At 45.2% G+C, this 20978-nt stretch overlaps 1 protein-coding gene across 2 annotated transcripts in view; it reads left to right on the forward strand.

Annotated features, from left to right (window-relative positions):
* The window catches only part of LOC130357354 (EF-hand calcium-binding domain-containing protein 6-like), a 251524-nt gene that overhangs the window by 10853 nt on the left and 219693 nt on the right, over positions 1-20978 (forward strand). For both annotated transcript variants that reach the window (XM_056560048.1, XM_056560044.1), the window contains exons 2-4: positions 119-428; positions 17399-17508; positions 17643-17743. In XM_056560048.1, the coding sequence (XP_056416023.1) occupies positions 143-428; positions 17399-17508; positions 17643-17743 (497 nt within the window). In that variant the 5' untranslated portion in view covers positions 119-142. The remainder of the gene's footprint in view (positions 1-118; positions 429-17398; positions 17509-17642; positions 17744-20978) is intronic.

Below are 20978 nucleotides of genomic sequence, written 5' to 3' on the forward strand. Positions count from 1 at the left end.
CTGTAGTCCCTGATAGTGGACCAAATTGATCATTTGTTAATAATTTTGATCTGTGTTACTATATTTACACTTTGTACCCATGATTAAGGATATTGATTTCTTCCTTTATGTTCTCCAGAATACAGCAGCTCAGTTGTGCACAATGTCTAGTCATATTCTATCACCACCTCGATCCTCGATGCCAAGGCTCCCCATGATTGAACATCCGCTGTCCCGTCTTGGTGACCCAGAAACCTTGTCATTAAGAGGCTTTTCTAGAGCTGATGTGGCAAACCATAGGGATAAAGAAGCATCACAAACCAGAAGAAGCATTCAAACAGCATCCTCCTGCAGAAGTTTACCACTTACACCTTCAAAGCATCATATTCCAGAAGGTGTACAGGTGACTATTGCAACTGACCAAAACAAGACTAGGCTGCCTATATTTGGTAAGTTTACATAAACATGGCTTATTACTCCAAGAAAAATAAAAAAATGGCCAAGAATTGTATCACTGGGCCTGAATGTCACAAAATCACCACCAAATTGTTAAACACCAGTCATTGAATAGATAAATCAATTAGTACTTTATTAATCTCAATGGCCCAGATATATTGTGTAAGAGAAAAAGTGAAGTGATTTTTCCAGTGACCAATCACAGCTCAGCTTGCACTTTACCAGAGCTCACTAGCTGAGCTGTCATTGGTCGTTGTGGAAAATCACTTCACTTTTTCTCTCACATAGTTTGATAAATCTGGGCCAATGTCTGTTAAAAACATACATACATGTAATCATAGAGAAGTTTGGCAATGAGAGTACACAGGGGCACTGAAAAGAGGTGCATGCTACTAAGGTGCATACAATTATTGCAAAAGTATCTATAAGGTGCATATCAGAAAGGGTATAACCAGGAGTCAAGTCCTGGGAAAAAAAAGTGGGGGAACTAGCCCAAGATTTCCAGTCAAATTGTGGTCCTGCAGGACTCCTGCTAATGGGAACAGTGTTCCTGCTTTGGAAAAGGTGCAGGAACTTAGGGGGAGATTTATCAAAACCTGTGCAGAGGAAGAGTGGTGCAGTTGCCCATAGCAACCAATCAGATTGCTTCTTTCATTTTCCACAGGCCCCATATTAGTTTAGTCACGCATCTCTGCACCCTTTCCAACTCCGCAGTGTCCCTTTTATGAACAGGCGACCAAAACTGAACAGCATATTCCAGGTGAGGCCGTACCAATGCTTTATAAAGGGGGAGTATTATGTCCCTGTCCCTTGAGTCCATGCCTCTTTTGATACATGACAATATCCTGCCGGCTTTGGAAGCAGCAGCCTGACATTGCATGCTATTCTGTAGTCTGTGATCTACAAGTACACTTAGTATACCAAAGTGTATAAGCATACACTTTGGTATAATGTAAGTGTTAGGTATAAATCTGCAGATCATGGAAAGATGAGTGATGCCTTGGTCACATGACAGGCTCTCCAGGTAAGTTTCTATGAGGATGCTTCTGGTAGGCTGTTGGAAGAGTCCTTAGTCTAGCCTCCTTTCCCCAGTGGACAGTACTCAAACCAGTTTAGAGTCTCAGCTTGGCATTGCTGAGAGCAACATTTCCTAACTCTACATACATACACCTAGTCTAAAGTTTATCTTAGTTCCTGTACCCTGTTCAAGCAAAAGCCTATGTCAAGCAAGTCACAAGTCCTGTGTGAAGGCACCGTGCTTGAAGTTGTACTTCAGCGAAAAACTATTTTTTTTAATCAACTGGTGCACGAAAGTTAAACAGATTTGTAAATTACTTCTATTTAAAAATCTTACCCTTCTAGTACTTATCAGCTACTTATCAGATGCTTCACAGGAAGTTCTTTTCTTTTTAGAATTCTCTGTCTGACCACAGTGCTCTCTTCCTGTGGAGCATACAGCAGCTGAAAATTACTGGAAGGATTAATATTTTTAAATAGAAGTAATTGACAAATCTGTTTAACTTTCTAGCACCAGTTGATTTAAAAAATATTTTTTTCCCACCGGAGTACCCCTTTAAGTTTCCAGCTTCAAGGAGTATTGTTTAGCCATAGGAGAAGAAAGCTGAATAAGGATACAGTGGCCTACAGTCAGAGTCAGTACTGTGTGGCTAAACACGTCACAGACGCTTTCTGCATCACCTCCGATATCATGACACAAACCCTTAAGTAAAAGTACACCACAAGTGCACCACAATAAGCCAACCTGTGTCCTGTCTGCAACTGCATCAACATTAGTAACTTCATTTACACAGTCAATAAACACACTAGAGACTTTTTAGCCACTACAAGGCTAAGTTTGTACTTTTTTTTTTTTTTTTTGGAAAAACGCCAAGAAAAACGCCAATTCTGCCGCATTGCGTTTTTTCGGCCAAAAAAGCTGCGGCCAGATGTTAGCTCTAAATCAATGAGAAATCGCTAAATTCTTATTCCACTTGGTGTTTTTCACTTTGGTATTTTTTTTAATCCTTTTGGCGTTTTTCCACTCTTTTTTGGCATTTTTCATCTCCTTGGTGGTTTTCCAAAATTGCAGCATGTTGAGCCACTGGCGATTATTTTTGTCAAAATCATGGCTTTTTTCTCCCATAGAAGTCTATGGGAGTGAAAAAACGACAAGAAAAACGATATGTGGGTTTTAACTTTGGCGTTTTTGTAGGCGGTTTTTATTCTTGTTTGGACGATCCAAAAATGTACCTTTTTTAATAAAATTTCGTAGGGTACCATTAAAAAAAGAAACTATAAAAGATACAATAGTGAAGGAAAAAATTGTATCTAATGAAATTTATCTTTGTTATAACAAAATTTTTATTAGTTTTTACAACAGGGATCAATTTATGTGGGCGGGTGGGGACCTAAAAATGTAGCCGACAATAATAAAAATTTAGTGTGTGTGTTTTTCACTTCTTTCTTAATTTTTTACTTTTTTTAACACACTGTTCCATGATGGGAGTAGTAGTACCTGTACTAATAGACATATCGCCCATTGCGATAATGTATAGATGCGGTCAGCCGCTCTTCTATGGTCCTACACTACTCTATATATACACCTATTCATATTTTGGCCAGATGGTTCCAGCCAATCACAGCTCTCTGTGGGAAATAGGAATATGTGTATATATACGTCAGTGCAGGGGACCATAGAAGAGCGGCCACACGCATCTATACATTATACAGGAGGATCACAGCAGGTGTCAGGAGTGACATCCACTGTGATCTTTCCTTAAATGCAGGTACTACTGCTCCCAACATGTAGCACACTCTCCTCAATGCTGGGAGATGTAGTACCTGCATTAATAGATCGCAACAGGTGTCAGAAATTACACTCGCTACGATCTGTCTATTAATGCAGATACTACAGCTCCCAGCATGGAGCACAGTGTGAATATGAATGAAATATGAAATGGGTGATAAGAAATATGAATGAGTGATGTTCTATTCACATCACTGGCCAGAGTATAGTGCAGAGATGCGAGCGCTGTATAGAGCCGCTCCACATCTCTGCTATATTATGGACGATCGCATCGGGTGTCACGACTGACACCCGGGGCGATATGTCTATTAGTACAGTCTGTTCCATGCTGGGAGTAGTAGTACTACCTAAAAAATGAAATGTAAAAAATAGAGAAAAAAGTGAAATACACACTTGACTTTATAAAAAAAAATTATAAAAATTTTGTTATAAAATATATACATTTCGTTGAAAATTTTTTTTCCATCACTACTGCATCCTTTTTTTTTTTTTGGTACCCAACAAATTTTGGGTACCAAAAAAACTGCCAAGGTGCAATTTACACACAAATGAAAAAACGGCAGAAAAAACGGCAGAAAAACGGCAGACGCAGGAAATTGCACTGGCGTTTTTTCAGGTGTTTTTTTCAACCCAAAAAACGCAGGACAAAAATACAAGTAGAAACTCAGCCTAACTGCTGAAAAAATGACTTGTAGGCCAGGTTAAAATGACAGAATTTGTGGCTGGAGATTCGGACTCTGAATCAGATGGAGCTAGGACCGCATAGACATTGCCGTTCCGATAGATGACAATGTTTGCGGCACGCACTCCACCAGAAGATTGAGCGGATTCAATGTTCTGGCCGAATTATTTGATTAGAATTCTCTGTCGGAAATTCCGACCAGAAAATTCAGCAGTGAGTATGGATTAACAGAAAACCCATTCACCTGCATAGAAAAAAATTGTAAAACAAAAAAAAAAGGCATTGATATCCTATGGCGCATCTTTGAATATTTTTAGTAAACAGCAAGCTGAATTTCTTTTTCCTGAATGTCCTGTGATGCCAATTTTTCATGCACTCCCTAAAATTCACAAACAAACTTTCCCTCCACCTTTACGCCCCATTGTGGCAGGGATTGGCTCGGTGCATGAGAGGCTGGCATCATGGGTAGACATGCTGTTGCAACCTTTAGTCTTACGTACTGCAGGTTATGTTCGAGATACAAAAGCACTATTGTCAGTGGTTGAAAATTTTGAATGGTCGGATGGCTATTCATGGGTGTCTTGTGATGTGGCAAGTTTATACTCTTGTATTCCTCACCATTTGGCAATAGAAGCAGTCAAATATCATTTAAGAAAATATGGTAATTATGATACAACATTGTGTAATTTTCTATTGGATGCATTACTCTTTCTTTTAAAAAATTACTTTTTTCGCTTTGACACTGATTTCTATATCCAGGTTACGGGTTGCCCCATGGGGTCTAAATTTTCCCCTAGTCTAGCCAATCTATTCATGTCCTACTGGGAGGAGGTTCATCTATATTCGGCCGACAATCCATTTGCTGGTGCAATCCAGTGGTACGGCCGATATATAGATGACCTCCTCCTGGTATGGTCCCAGTCCCAGGAGGAGGCTATTTTGTTCCTCAGCTACATAAATAATAACAATCTCAATTTAAGATTTACGTTGGAGTGGGGGGGGACCTTCTATCAATTTTTTGGATGTCCACCTGAAAGGCGACTTACCTACCAGGTCGGTACATACCAAAATGTTCAGAAAATCCACCTCCGGGAAGAGCATATTACATGCCACCAGTTGCCATCCTAGTCACGTCATAAGGAATTTACCGTTTGTTGAATACATAAGGGCTAGACGAGCCTCGTCAACAGATACTACTTTTGAACAATCATGGATTGACATTGATAACAGGTTGACAGCAATAGGTTATCCCAGACCTACACTCAATAGAGCCAAGAATATAGCTAAGAGCAAAAGTCGTGATGCCCTATTAGTAGAGAAAATTAACCTCAAAACCACTGGTGTCAATACTCTTAATAAGGTTACATTTTCTACTCAATATAGCACAGATTTTTCAGCTATTAAGAATATTGTATCCAAGCACCTACCGGTTTTGCTTGAGGATGAGATACTGATGTCTATTTTACACAAAGGGGTTCACTATGTGGCCAAAAGGGGTCGTACACTACGCAATCAGTTATCCCCAAGCGATACATTGAACGATGAACCCTCAGACACCTGGCTCCACCTCAAGGGCTTTTTTAAGTGTGCACGCACTAGATGTAATCTATGCAAACATGTTAACAAGACAGCGGAGTTTACATCATCTGCAAATGGAAACAGATACCCTATTAAAACCTTTATTAATTGTGACACGACACATGTTGTTTATTTAGCAACATGTGAAGCGTGTAAAGTGCAGTATGTTGGGTGCACTACCCGCAAATTGAAAAGACGCATATACGAACACTTTCATGGTTCACACGCTGCGACTTTCAATATGCGTTCTCTATCAGGTCTTGCAAAACACATTCATGATACTCATCAAGGGGATGTGTCTTCCATAAAAGTCTGCGGCATTGGAAGGGTGCATCCGCCACGAAGAGGTGGAGACTGGTCATGTGTTCTTTTGAAACGTGAAGGCTTTTGGATACTAATGTTAGACACGAGATACCCGAAAGGTATGAATTATAGGAGTGATTTAGCGTATATATATTAAGTTCTCATATTGTATTAACTTACCACATTTATATCTATCATTTGCTCGCCGCAACCTTCATTATCAGCTATCATGCAACAGGTGTGGTTCAGATTGTGACGTAATCTGTCATGTGACTTTGATATACTATCTAGTATATATAAGGCAGTTGTCCGGTTAGGATGTAGCACCATGATTAAGGACTGTTAGCGGTCCGAAACGCGTCGGTTGACTTGGGTTTTAACTCACCAGAGCACTGTTGGTCTTTTTTGTTCATTTTTGGATTTTTTACATGTACCAATAAAGGTTAAATTTTATCCATTGTGGAGCTGGAGTTCCCTCTTCCCCATTTCTCCTACTTGGATCAGCTCATTCACCTGCATGTTACCTTCCTGAACTGAATTCCGGTCGGTAATTCTGTAGTGTGAACCTATTCACTCGCGTGCTTAATAGTGTAACATCCAGCTATTCACTCATCTGCTTAAAAAGTGTAACATCCTGCTCTGTGCAAAAAAGACTGTATTTTACTTGGATCTGCACAGAACATCCAGTAAAGTTTTCCAGTTGTTTCCACATTATCCAAGTATCTGGAGTTCTCACCCTTGACAAAAGATTGCTTGGGCTCACAGGGGATCATCAGGTTAGCTATACCACCCTGCCACGTGATGCCACCATCTCCTACCCCAAGGGAGTACTACTCCCGCCCAGCCTGTACAACAACCTCCCCCAGTGCACTACACATAGTTGTGCTGTATGGCATAGAAATAAATGGTAAGCAGGCAAAACTCAGTCATTCTATCTTTTTACAAATTCCTATGTCAATGTACTCAATGTAGGGTGGACGTTTGGATTGATTGCTGTAAATAATAGAGTACTTGAAGGAGATGCCATGACAATAGACTGCAGTAGCCTAATTTATAACCCCCGTTTCAGACACCCATTGTCTGGGAATACATTCGTTTTCTAAATGCTAATTTTATTGCCAGTAAAATGGCATGGGTGTTGCCATCAAGACAATGTCATGTATTAGGTCTTTCTTATAAAATTTCCCTGTGATCTTTCATAAAGATAAAGGTGTTAGTAAAATATCTTCTAAATGGTGACACAGCATTGTTTCCCATCCAATTTGCATCCAGCTTTTGGCTGTCTGGACATGCAAGGTGTTTTAGTTTTGCAACAGCTGGAGGCACACTGGTTGGGAAGTGATGACCTACAGCATAAGGATGTTACTGGGTTGTAAAACCTATTTTTAAATACTGGTAGAAAGCAGATTAAGGGTATGTCCTCACCTGGCGTATATGCAGCATATTTCACACCGCACAAAATCTGCAGCGGTAGCGGGAAATACACTTGTGTCCCTTGCTCACCATACACACAAGACTTTCCGGTGGCAGCCCTATGTGTGCAGTGAGTTTTGGAGGTGGGGCCGTGTGCCGGCGTGACTGTGATGCGCGGCTCCGCCTCCAAAACTCACTACACACATAGGGCTGCCGCCGGAAAGTCTTGTGTGTATGGTGAGCGAGGGATACGCAGTTTTTGCACAGCGTGAAATACGCTGCGTATACGCCAGGTGGGAATGTACCCTAAAACTAGGCACTGCAGTTTATTTTTTGGCTACCAGCTAATGGCACGCCTGCCAGAAAACTGTAGAAGCTTCTTAAAGGGGTACTCCACCCATAGACATCTTATCCCCTATCCAAAAAATAAGATGTCTGGTCTGGCCACTTGGGCCCCCCTGAACATTATGCCGCTATGGCCAGTCCCATAGACATGAATGGAGGGGGCAGGCCTTGACATCACGAGGGAGTGTAGCGTGACATCAAGACCATGGTTACCCAAAACCAGCATTCTAAAAACAATTTTCAGAAGTGTGCTGCACCCCTGTGATAAGACATCATATTCCCTATCCTTTGGATAGGGGATAAGATGTCTAGGGGTGGAGTACCCCTTTAAACAGCGGAGGTGCTCAATGCAGTCATACGAACATAGAGGTAAGCATAAATCCAACAAGTATAGAAGAATATAGCACTCACCATCCTGTTTTCAGGATCTTAAAAAGTTTATTGTGGCATGACAACATAAATGTACTGATCATTGGAGCTGCTACACCGGGGAGAGGGGGCAGGGGCTGAACAGGCAATGTCCATTTTGCGTCACATGATGCTTTTTTTTCCTTCACGTATCGCTTCTTCCGGCCACAATTTTGGTGGAATTCTGGCGGAATAGCAGAAATCTGTTCAGCAATTCCACAGAAATTCCACCATGTGAACTTACGCTTACAAAGAATTCAACAGGTAACCTGTCACATCAAGGAGAGGATTGTGTCCAGTGAAGTGGGAGGCACCTAGCCAGGCCTAAGGTTGCCTAAGCTGTCATAGAATCTTTTTTTTTCACTGTTTTACAGCTCCGTATAAGTCATAACAGATATGGTAGATAGAGCTCTTGCAATCTAGGCTCTTGGTTTACAGGGAACAGAGCAATTGCCATGTGCTTCTTGCTGTCCTCTTGACACATGGGAAATGCCCCCTTAGCCAATCGTTGGGTGGGTTGGGTCACCGTTGCTACCACCAGTAATTGCCTGAGCAGACATTTGGTAAGTGCCAACAGGCAGTGCTCAAGTCCTGCAGGAATTTGCGGGAACTGAGTTCCCACACTTTTTTCCCAGGACTTGACCCCTGCCAACAGGAGAATAGAAAGCACCAGCATGGGATCAGCAGCTGGCGAGTACATTTTTTTTTAAAAAAATCTTTTTCACCCAACACTGAGCTCTTTTAAGTATAAACTGAATTCTCTGCACAACCCCTTTAGTGTCAGCAGCAAAACTGACATGTTTCTAAAAATGGGCACAACTGCTACAGCTGTGAACAGCATAGGCATAGTCTGGAAGAAAGATGACATTTTCCCAGGTCAGGGGTCACCGAGCTTGTATTGAGTTTCAGCATGTACAATATACAAGCACAAAACACTATCTGCTGTGAAGAAGAGGCTGCTGGAAGCTTATTTTAGAATGGGATGAATGCATTGGTCACGAGACAGCACTGGCTTAGAGAAATTACATGTGAGTTATATAAGGCAGGTCACATTAAGCTAAGAGAAAATGTACTGCAATAAAATGTCTGCTAAACAGGCCTATGAAAAAAATTTTCGCGCATTTGAAGAACGTTTTTTTCTAGAAACTGACCTCATATCCTGTTTTCACATCCTTTCCTTATATCCCAACCTCATATCCTGACCTAATTTGCCGTTCTTATATCCTGACCTCATGTCCTGACCTCAAATGCTGACCTCATATCCTGACTGTTACGCCTAGCGCTCCGGGTCCCCGCTCCTCCCCGGAGCGCTCACGGCGTCTTTCTCCCTGCAGCGCCCCGGTCAGTCCCGCTGACCGGGAGCGCTGCACTGTCTTGGCCGTTGGGGATGCGATTCGCACAGCGGGACGCGCCCGCTCGCGAATCGCATCCCAGGTCACTTACCCGTCCCGGTCCCCTGCTGTCATGTGCTGGCGCGCGCGGCTCCGCTCTCTAGGGCGCGCGCGCGCCAGCTCTCTGAGACTTAAAGGGCCAGTGCACCAATGATTGGTGCCTGGCCCAATTAGCTTAATTGGCTTCCACCTGCTCCCTGCCTTTATCTGACCTCCTCCCATGCACTCCCTTGCCGGATCTTGTTGCCTTGTGCCAGTGAAAGCGTTTAGTGTGTCCAAAGCCTGTGTACCTGAACTTCTGCTACCCATCCTGACTACGAACCTTGCCGCCTGCCCCCGACCTTCTGCTACGTCTGACCTTGCCTCTGCCTAGTCCTTCTGTCCCACGCCTTCTCAGCAGTCAGCGAGGTAGAGCCGTTGCTAGTGGATACGACCTGGTTGCTACTGCCGCAGCAAGACCATCCCGCTTTGCGGCGGGCTCTGGTGAATACCAGTAGCCTCTTAGAACCGGTCCACTAGCACGGTCCACGCCAATCCCTCGCTGACACAGCGGATCCACAACCCATAGCCGAATCGTGACAGTAGATCCGGCCATGGATCCCGCTGAGGTGCCGCTGCCAAGTCTCGCTGATCTTCCCACGGTGGTCGCTCAGCAATCGCAGCAGATTGCCCAACAAGGACAGCAGCTGTCGCAGTTGACCGCCATGTTACAGCAACTTCTGCCTCTGCTACAGCAGCAACCATCTCCTCCGCCAGCTCCTGCACCTCCTCCGCAGCGAGTGGCCGCTCCTAACCTCCGCTTGTCCCTGCCGGACAAATTTGATGGGGACTCTAAACTCTGCCGTGGATTTTTGTCTCAGTGTTCCCTGCATATGGAGATGTTGTCGGACTTGTTTCCTTCAGAACGGTCTAAGGTGGCGTTCGTAGTAAGCCTTCTTTCAGGAAAGGCCTTGTCTTGGGCCACACCGCTCTGGGACCGCAATGATCCTGCCACAGCCACAGTCCAGGCCTTCTTCGCTGAACTCCGGAGTGTCTTCGAGGAGCCAGCCCGAGCTTCTTCTGCCGAGACTGCCCTGTTGAACCTGGTCCAGGGTAATTCTTCAGTGGGCGAGTACGCCATCCAATTTCGTACTCTTGCCTCCGAGTTATCATGGAATAACGAGGCTCTCTGCGCGACCTTTAAAAAAGGCCTATCCAGTCGCATCAAGGATGTGCTGGCCGCACGAGAGATTCCTGCCAATCTGCAAGAACTCATCCATCTAGCTACCTGCATTGACATGCGTTTTTCTGAGCGACACCAAGAGCTCCGCCAGGAAAAAGACTTAGATCTCTGGGCACCTCTCCCACAGTATCCGTTGCAATCTACGCCTGGGCCTCCCGCCGAGGAGGCCATGCAAGTGGATAAGTCTCGCCTGACCCAGGAAGAGAGGAATCGCCGTAGGGAAGAAAATCTCTGTCTTTACTGTGCCAGTACCGAGCATTTCTTGGTGGATTGCCCTATCCGTCCTCCACGCCTGGGAAACGCACGCACGCACCCAGCTCACGTGGGTGTGGCGTCTCTTGGTTCCAAGTCTGCTCCTCCACGTCTCACGGTACCCGTGCGGATTTCTTCTTCAGCCAACTCCTCCCTCTCAGCCGTGGCCTGCTTGGACTCCGGTGCCTCTGGAAATTTTATTTTGGAGTCGTTTGTTAATAAATTCAGCATCCCGGTGACCCGTCTCGTCAAGCCGCTCTACATTTCCGCGGTCAACGGAGCCAGATTGGACTGCACCGTGCGTTACCGCACAGAGCCCCTCCTCATGTCTATTGGACCCCACCTTGAGAGGATTGAGTTCTTCATTCTCCCCAACTGCACCTCTGAGGTCCTCCTCGGTCTGCCTTGGCTCCGGCTTCATTCCCCCACCATTGATTGGACCACCGGGGAGATCAGGAACTGGGACTCTGCCTGCCACAGGAAGTGCCTCTCCCCCCCTCCCAGTCCCGTCAGGCAAGCCTCTGTGCCTCCCCATGGCCCCCGTCCTGGTGTCACACTGCCCCGTGCCAGGCCTCGCCCTCTGCCCTCCCTCCCCATTCCCACTCCTGCTGTACTGCCTGCCGTTGAGGAAACCCTCCATCCTTTCCCGGTGTCCTCATCCCAGGGGAGGCAGTTACCGGACAAAGAGAAGGGGAGACCTAAGGGGGGGGTACTGTTACGCCTAGCGCTCCGGGTCCCCGCTCCTCCCCGGAGCGCTCACGGCGTCTTTCTCCCTGCAGCGCCCCGGTCAGTCCCGCTGACCGGGAGCGCTGCACTGTCTTGGCCGTTGGGGATGCGATTCGCACAGCGGGACGCGCCCGCTCGCGAATCGCATCCCAGGTCACTTACCCGTCCCGGTCCCCTGCTGTCATGTGCTGGCGCGCGCGGCTCCGCTCTCTAGGGCGCGCGCGCGCCAGCTCTCTGAGACTTAAAGGGCCAGTGCACCAATGATTGGTGCCTGGCCCAATTAGCTTAATTGGCTTCCACCTGCTCCCTGCCTTTATCTGACCTCCTCCCATGCACTCCCTTGCCGGATCTTGTTGCCTTGTGCCAGTGAAAGCGTTTAGTGTGTCCAAAGCCTGTGTACCTGAACTTCTGCTACCCATCCTGACTACGAACCTTGCCGCCTGCCCCCGACCTTCTGCTACGTCTGACCTTGCCTCTGCCTAGTCCTTCTGTCTCACGCCTTCTCAGCAGTCAGCGAGGTAGAGCCGTTGCTAGTGGATACGACCTGGTTGCTACTGCCGCAGCAAGACCATCCCGCTTTGCGGCGGGCTCTGGTGAATACCAGTAGCCTCTTAGAACCGGTCCACTAGCACGGTCCACGCCAATCCCTCGCTGACACAGCGGATCCACAACCCATAGCCGAATCGTGACACTGACCTCACATCCCCACCTCATATCCCGACCTCATATACCGACCTCATATCCTGACCTCATATCTTGTCCTCATATCCCGACTTCATATCCCATCCCATTCTCCGCAGCTGCCTACCCAAAAACTTTTGATATGTTGTAAAGCATGCAAGACCAATAGGTTCTGCAATTGTTTTCATTAGAAAATTTTCTGCATTTCATACTGAAAAAGCCAGTCAAACAACTGACCCCCCCCCCCCCCGCCTGCTTGGACACATACTAGTCCTGCTGTGTCCATGCATCATCACCTATGTCATGGACACACTTCCGTGATTGACAGCTGTGAGCGCAGGACTCACAGCTGGAGGAAAAATCCTCCCGCTGTCAGCTTGTGTCCCGCTACTGTCAGTGAGGACAAGCTGGGAATTGTAGTTGTGCTAATGCTAGGGAGGATGTGAGCAGACAGCACACTGAGGGAGGGGGCGGAGACCTGCACAGTGAGGCCACTCCCCCTCCCTTTGAGAGGAATTCAGACTAGTGAGCTAAATTAAAAGTGTAATAAAAAAATAGATAAAGGTGCTAGACACATAAACATTTTATATATGGTCAGGATTAGGTACTGAGTGATATATTATAAAAAAAAATGTTGTTGGATCTGACAGGTACGCTTTAAAAATCTGGGTTAATCACTGCAGCCTGAGAATAACGCGATCAGAAGATGTACCGGAGGTCCCATACACATAAGGGGGTGGGTTAGGGTTGGATGTTGACGGGGCATTCATTCAAACCACCAGATGAGATGCCGGTCTTTATAAATGCCCCCCATATTATGCATTAAAGGGTAGCTCCCACCATCCTATTTTTTTTCTCTTTCCCTGTCTATTGCCAATCTATCCCTAACCCCCTCCCTGCTTTTAATTTTTATTTTTACTATATTAAAAATGCTTTTTGTCTGCCTGGCAGTGTGCTTACTACCAGGCAGCCTTCCCCAGCAGGCACCACGTCACTGATGCCTGCTGGGGGGGGGACTTCCCCCCTTAGTTCATCTACACAGGGTGCCTCCAGCTGTTTCATCACTACAACTCCCAGCTTGCCCTGACATCTATTGGCTGTCAGGGCATGCTGGGAGTTGTAGTATTGAAACAGCTGAAGGCACCCTGTGTAGATAAACTATTAGTTACATGCGGCGCTAGCCCGTCCCCTCCGTCTCCCTCCCCCCCCCGCGCCATATCCCCTTCCCTCCATCACAACACCCCCCCCATTACACTTACTGCAGAGTCCAGCAGCGGGCGTGCAGGGACAGCGGCGGCGACGAGGAGGCGACGGCGATGTGCGGGAGGAGTGGCTTCCCAGCCAGTGGCCGGGGAGCCAATGTGCTCGCTCCCTGCCTGTCTGATTGACAGGCAGGGAGCGAGCGCAGGCTGAATGAAAAAGGACCGATGCCCGGCCGCATCGGTCCTTTTTCAGGCGTGACGTCACGCCAGGCTGCAGCCGGCCACTAGGAGAGAGACCCCTAGTGGCCGGTTTTCAAATGTAAATGAAACAATTAAAAAAAATAAAAATAAAAGTATATTAGAGATATGTTGTAGTACATAAGTACTACAACATATCAAAAAATAAAGTTGGTGACAGTGCCCATTTAAGTAAACCTTTAGCCACCCCACAACTTTCTTAGGATGGTAGCTGGGACAGCCGTACTGTAAAAGGGTGTTAATAAATGGCTGCTGAAGGAGAACCTCCCCGGGAGTCTGCACATACAGACAGGATTAAGCTTCACATTTCACCTGCAAGCGGTTGCTTAGCAGTCTAAAGATATTTAAAGCATTGTTAGGAAGCAACACCTCTAAAAGATATTCGTTACAGCTTCTAAGAGACTGACTAATACTTAGCATACTGAGCTATTACTGTTACATTTTGTTCCTTAACCCAAGCTAAATGTGCTCCCTTTGCAGCGCCACCATTTACTAACAATATCTATCAGATTTGCACGTCTACCACTGTAGATCCAGGGTAAATTGCCAAAGGCAACTTTGGATAATGTCAACATTTAACAATGACAAATTCATTCATGAAGTGCAGACACCGTTGTTAAGTTTTGGCTTTATTTCCACCTAGTGGTAAAACTGATTTACTTCTGATGCTTTCCAAACAGAATATGAGACTGTTGTCTCACATATTGGATCATTGTTTATTCTACTGAGTGATTTAGGTGAAAGGTGATGCAATTAAAGGGATACAATATGCTAGGGCTGCCTCAAATAATAAAATAAACCTTAACTAACTTCACACTGCCCCCGGGTGCCCCCGATATCACTCTCCTGTCCTCCATCCCTGGTCTTTATCCTACTTCTGGGTCTGACACGACACACTGTGCTCAACTAATAACTGGCCACAGCCAAGTCCTGGTTCGGCTGGTGATTGGCTGAGTGGCAGTGTCATGTAATGGGCCCTGGCACCGACAGAAGGTGGCACCAGGGGAGCAGCGAGATGTAAGTTAAGGTTTATTTCTCTTTTTAGTGGCAGCCAGGGCATAATAGGATAAATAAAATGCTAGAGTACTACTTTAAATGTAACCTTTTATTTTTTCATCTAGAAAATAACACAGCAGGCTCTTTTTATACTCTAGTTGTGGATCATGGATCATAAGAGCCCTGTAATATAAAATAATATGTGATATGGTTTAGGGAAGGGGTCTTTAATCTGTGGCTCTCCAGCTGTTGCTAAACTACAACTCCCAACATTGCCAGACAGTCAACAGATATTTTAGAATTCATTTAATATTTGGCAACAGTTCTCTTTGCTCGAGTTGACCTGACTGACGTGCCTTCTAGCTGCCCATTTTGCCATAATTACCATATGCTAGAATAATGTTTCATAAACAACTTTGCTTTGGTGCCAATTCAGGCTTTAGTAGGGTGCAAGCAAAAGACAAACCCCTAGAAAAGTAACTTTTCTAATCTTCCTTTTGCTCTTGTTAACTTTGCATTCTTATATGAAAGCTATCCAGTTGTTAAATGAACCATAATGCCTTTCCTAATGTGGTCACTAATAATAGGTTAGTGTATTATAGGGTGTTGGTTACAGTTCACTTTGCTCACTTTGGCTGATGTTTTGTTGGTTAAAGGGATGATGTATGTACCTAGTATGATATTACTTTGATTACATAGGAAGTAGCAAATAAGAAAAGGAAACTCATTTTCTCTCTTCTCTGGTTTCAGTACTCACATAAAACTCGCACAGAATGTCCCAGATTTACTATTGTAAATCAGACTTGCTGTTGTCGAGTTTTGCGCCACAAATTGAGCCTCATTTACTAAGGCTTTTTTAACTAAATTTTGTAGGGTTTTTTGTGTCGCATGTGTCCTGTGCCAGAATTTCCGACAAGAAATCCCAAAAACCCTACTAACTCTCCACTTTAGGGTATATTCCCACCTGGCGTGTACGCAGCATATTTCACACTGCATAAAATCTGCAGCAGCAGTGGGAAATACTCTGTGTATCCCTCGCTCACCATACACATAAGGCTTTTTGGCGGCAGCCCTATGTGTGCAGTGCAATTTGGAGGCGGGGCCGTGTGCCGGCGTGACTGTGACGCGCGGCTCAGCCTCCAAAACTCACTACACACATAGGGCTGCCGCTAGAAAGCCTTGTGTGTATGGTGGGCGAGGCATACGCAGCGTATATCCCGCTGCTGCAGATTTAACACAGGGTGAAATACGCTGTGTATACGCCAGGGGAAACGTGCCCTTACTCAGAAAACCCTACAAATGGGCGTGGCCATTAGGGAAAAAGGTGTGTCTCCAATAAAATCTACATTTTGGAAAGAAACCTACAAATTTACTAATGTTTCCACATAAAATATGGTGGATTCGAGCTCTGGAAAACCCCACAGCTCAGAGCATGTGTAAAAAGAGCAAAACATAGGGAATATCACCAAATACAAGATACAATAGTAAGTACAATGGAAAAACACCTGTCGGAAACAAAAACCCACAGAGAAAACTTCACTTGTGTCTGCGCCAGAATTTGTGGTGCAATGTGCCAAAATTATCCTACAAACCCCCCAAAAAAGGGTGTGGATGGCAGGAAAAAGGGGTGCAGTCGACGAAAAAAAGAGTGTGTTTTCACAACCCGACCTATTTAATATTGAATTCACACAAAATCCTGTGAATATATGGTGGAAATTCCCACCAAGAAAAAGCTAATCAGAACTTTCCTGACCTGTGAATCTGTGAATCACCATAGTAAATTGAGAGGAATCACCAAAAACACCATTCCACACTGTAAAAAAATCAGGGCCAATATCTTATTCCATTTTCCACCTTGAAAATGAATGACCTATGCTTCGGATACGCCATAAATATTAGATCTGTAGGATACCAATTATTGAGACCCACCCCCCAATCAGTTGTTAGAGGGGGCGGCAGTATTTTGCCGAGTGCTGTTCTCTCTTTATTATTTAAACGTCTCAGTACAGTCAGTACCGTACAGCTTTGAACTTTTACTAGCGATTGTATCTAGTATTACAACTCTGATTCAATTGGCAAATCTGTAACTAGATGCATTCAGGCATAGGCATTAAAATCTCAAATATATAATATCTCAAATATATAATAGCACTATTAATATCTCAAATATATAAATAAATAAACAAATGTGCAGGTGACGCGTTTCGGCCTCACAGAAAGGCCTTTAGGCCTTTCTTTGAGGCCGAAACGCGCCACCTGCTCCTGAGTCTGTATGATGAATTTCATGGTTTCTGAATAAATACATCGTTCCTGAGTCTTGCGCTGGACATTCCATTTTTTCTTCATGTTTTCTGAGCCAAGGTTGACATCTGGTCCGTGCTGCACACAGAGGGTGAGCTGAATAGCATTGCACTCTTATAATTATTAATAGTTAATGATAGGAGGCATATGTGTTCAATGGCTGCCCCTCTGTTTTAGTATGTTAACACCAACCTGAAGAATCTGTCAGTGACCCTCCATATGTTACAAAACTACAACTCCAACCATGCCTGGACAGCCTACAACATGGGCTACCATATTAAAGGTTGTCCCGACATGATGGGAGTTGTAGTTTTGCATGAATCAGCTTGAAAACTATATCTAGCAATCATTGCTTTACATTGTTCTCACCTGAAACCTATAAATTACATCAATCCACAGGTCAAAGGGCTGACTTAGAGAGTCGTGCTGACAGCAGAGTGAGCACCGCAACTAGCAGGTCCAGTTCTGTTTCTCGGCCTGGAACCGAGCTCAGACTTGAAGTAGATGAGGTAAGATACTTACATCTGCATTGATGATTGTATATTGTGTCTATAGAGAAATGTCACTAATGTATTTCCCTTCTTATATGTAATAACTTGGAATATGCAGCGTTTAAATTGCTATAATTTCTTCTTCTCTTCAGCTGGAATATACGTTACGTGAAAAGTTAAAGTCTAGTGGATACTTCAACCTCAGACAAATGTTTAAAAACAATGATCCTGAGGGAAAAGGGCAAGTGAACAGGTTGGTGAATATACAGTAGATATTTATATCTCAAATATATAAAGAAATAAATGTGTGATGAAGAGTCAGTTTTAAACCTCGATATTATGGCTTTGATGCACGATCTGACTTTCACTGGCCTTACTCCATTTCCAGCAACAGCAATCTCTTCAGGGATTGAAGTAATAATTATAGTAGGACTGCTGAAATCAACGTATGCAACTAAGTATCACATTAAGAAATAAAGTGACATATCCAAGTTTTTACACTGGTCAATTGAGCAGTCACAGTAGGCTTTTGTAACCCATGTATAAGGCTTTGCAGTATGGACTGGAACATAATGAGCAGCTGGGCAAGCTGATCACAACTCTCTACAATTAATATGTATGTATGTATGTATCAGTGTACATGTGTAGTACATAATTCATCCGACAAGTGCGCGGGGAGACGGTGTCACTCACCAGGCAGTCGGCGTGGATGTTCTTGACGTGAAACCGCCGGACGCCACTTGTTGTTTCCAGATTGTAGATCGTATACTGTAAGTGATGTTCCATAGCGCGGTCACGTGTAAAATCATGTGATTGGTATCTAGTTGACCAAGGACGCTGGTCCCTACGCATGCTCCTTATGTCTGGCCAGAGCTCTGCGCGCCATCTTAGATCAAGGAATCCCAACACTTCAACTAGGTTAAAGGGATACTCCGGCGCTAAGATATCTTATCCCCTATTCAAAGGATAGGGGAAAAGATGCCTGATCACGGGGGTCCCGCCGCTGGGGACCCCTGTGATCTTGCACGCAGCACCCCGTTAGAATCATTCCCAGGAGCACGTTCGCTCCGGGTCTGATTACTGGCGATCATGTGAGGCCGGGGCATTGTGACGTCATGGCCCGCCCCTGTGTGATGTCACGCTCCGCCCCCTCAATGAAAGCCTATGGGAGGGGCGTGATAGCTGTCATGCCCCCTCCCATAGGCTTTCATTGAGGGGGCGGAGCGTGATGTCTCACGGGGGTCGGAGCATTGTGACGTCATGGCCCCGCCCGGGGGCGGGGGCATGATGTGACATTGCTCCGGCCCCCGTGATCGCCAGTAATCAGACCCGGGGGGAACATGCTCCGGGGGCTGATTGTAACGGGGTGCTGCGTGCAAGATCACGGGGGTCCCCAGCGGCAGGACCCCAGCGATCAGGCATCTTATCCCTTATCCTTTGGATAGGGGATAAGATGTCTTAGTGCCGGAGTACCCCTTTAAGTATAGCAATCCCCAGAAGGTATTTAAGAAACAACGCAGTTCTGGGGTGCAGTAAGTCCACCGCACACCCCAGCCACATATATTAGGGCACTCCTACCCGACCAACTTAATGGACAGGTTGGGTGTCCATGGTGCATACCTGGATCTGGAGAAGAACTCAAACCCTTGCAGGAGCCGTAGGGCAAAGGATATATTGGGAACATCTGTAGCAGTATGGTCACCAATAAATACATAGAAAACTGAATAAAGGATTTTCATGGTGGTGATTATTGCCATGTCTGCCATTTTGTGAGTGCGTCGTATATTCCACTTGCCCACTTCTGTAAAAAGAAAGAAAAAGGAAATTATAATAACCAACTTATACGGGACTGGATGATACAGCCTGTTTAGTCATATACAAATTTTTATAAAATTTATATATGACTAAACAGGCTGTATCATCACAAAATGGCAGACACGGCAATAATCACCACCATGAAAATTCCTTTATTCAGTTTTCTATTTATTTATTGGTGACCATACTGCTACAGATGTTCCCAACATATCCCTTGCCCTACGGCTCCTGCAAGGTTTTGAGTACTTCTCCAGATGCAGGTATGCACCATGGATACCCAACCTGGCCAAGTTGGTCAGGGAGGAGTGTCCTAGTATATGCGACCGGGGTGTGCGGTGGTCCCACTGCACCCCAGAACTGCGTTGTGCCTTAAATACCTGCTGAGGGATTGCTGTACTTAACCTGGTTGAACTGTCAGGATTCCCTGATCTAAGATGGTGCCCAGAGCTCTAGCCGGACATATGGAGCATGCGCAGGGAACAGCGTCCTTGGTCACCTAGATACCAATCACAGGATTTTACACGTGACCGCGCTATGGAACATCACTTACGATCTACAATCCGGAAACAACAAGTGGCATCCGGCGGTTTCATGTCACGAACATCCACGCCAACTGCCTGGTGAGTGACACCGTCTCCCCGACCATGTGTCGGATGAATTATGTACTACACCTGTACACTGCTTATACTGTATTGCAAGCTATACTTGTGTGTGTGTGTGTGTATATATATATATATATATATATATATATATATATATACATACAGTGTATATATATATATTTTGCACGACCGTAATGCTGGATGTGAATGGATATGCATTACCTTATGGATCACCATTCTTGATTATCCTCTTGTACACTATTTTGTACACTTTTTTCACAATGTTTTCACTTGTTATGCTAATTAAGGGGTTGGTCCTGCGTGACCTTAAATATCCACTGTTGTGAATCATTCTTTGCTTGGTAATGGCAGCGCGAGGTTGCTGAAACCTAGCTTCACTTGGGAGTGAATAAAGGACCACTTTGTTTCACCTATTGGAGTACCAATGACTCTTCCTAAAGTATATTTCCTGGATCCTTGACCTGGATTAACAGCGGTGGGCACCTGTTCACCTTTTCTTTGGAGTGCTACCGCTCTCTTGTGGTACGTGGCTCGGGGTGGTTGGATGTCTCACTACGTGAAGCCAGGGCACCGTTAACCTACACGGTTCATGGATCTCACAGCTTCTCCTGGGCCAGGCGCGGGATAATAAATACACTGATGCCAGGTTACGGATAACTGTCTTTACTGAGGCAGGAGTAGTTGTTGCAATCCTCACAGCGCAGATTAGAGTAGAGGAGATGCAGAGTAACCCTTAGGAGCCCTGTATACTTGCTGTGACATGTAGTGTTTTACACCCACTTGTCTTTACTTGTTTTAGACTTAGGACTTCAGACTTAGTTTTGAGACCTCCCATGCTGACTAGGGTTCTGATAGTGTCCAATTAAAGCTACATCACCAGGGTGTGAACTAACCCTTGGGATCCAACTGACGGAGGCTTTCTACTCTATTTATCACGGACTAGCACTGTGTGGCCTGTCGACTCATCGGCTCCTGTGCACACAGCTAGTCATTTTCGACTCCTCCTGGGTGGGGAACACTTGCAGAATGGCGCAGTCGCTTGCTTTAAGA

This window comes from Hyla sarda, chromosome 1, assembly GCF_029499605.1.
Source record: "Hyla sarda isolate aHylSar1 chromosome 1, aHylSar1.hap1, whole genome shotgun sequence".
Classification (NCBI taxonomy): Eukaryota; Metazoa; Chordata; class Amphibia; order Anura; family Hylidae; genus Hyla; species Hyla sarda.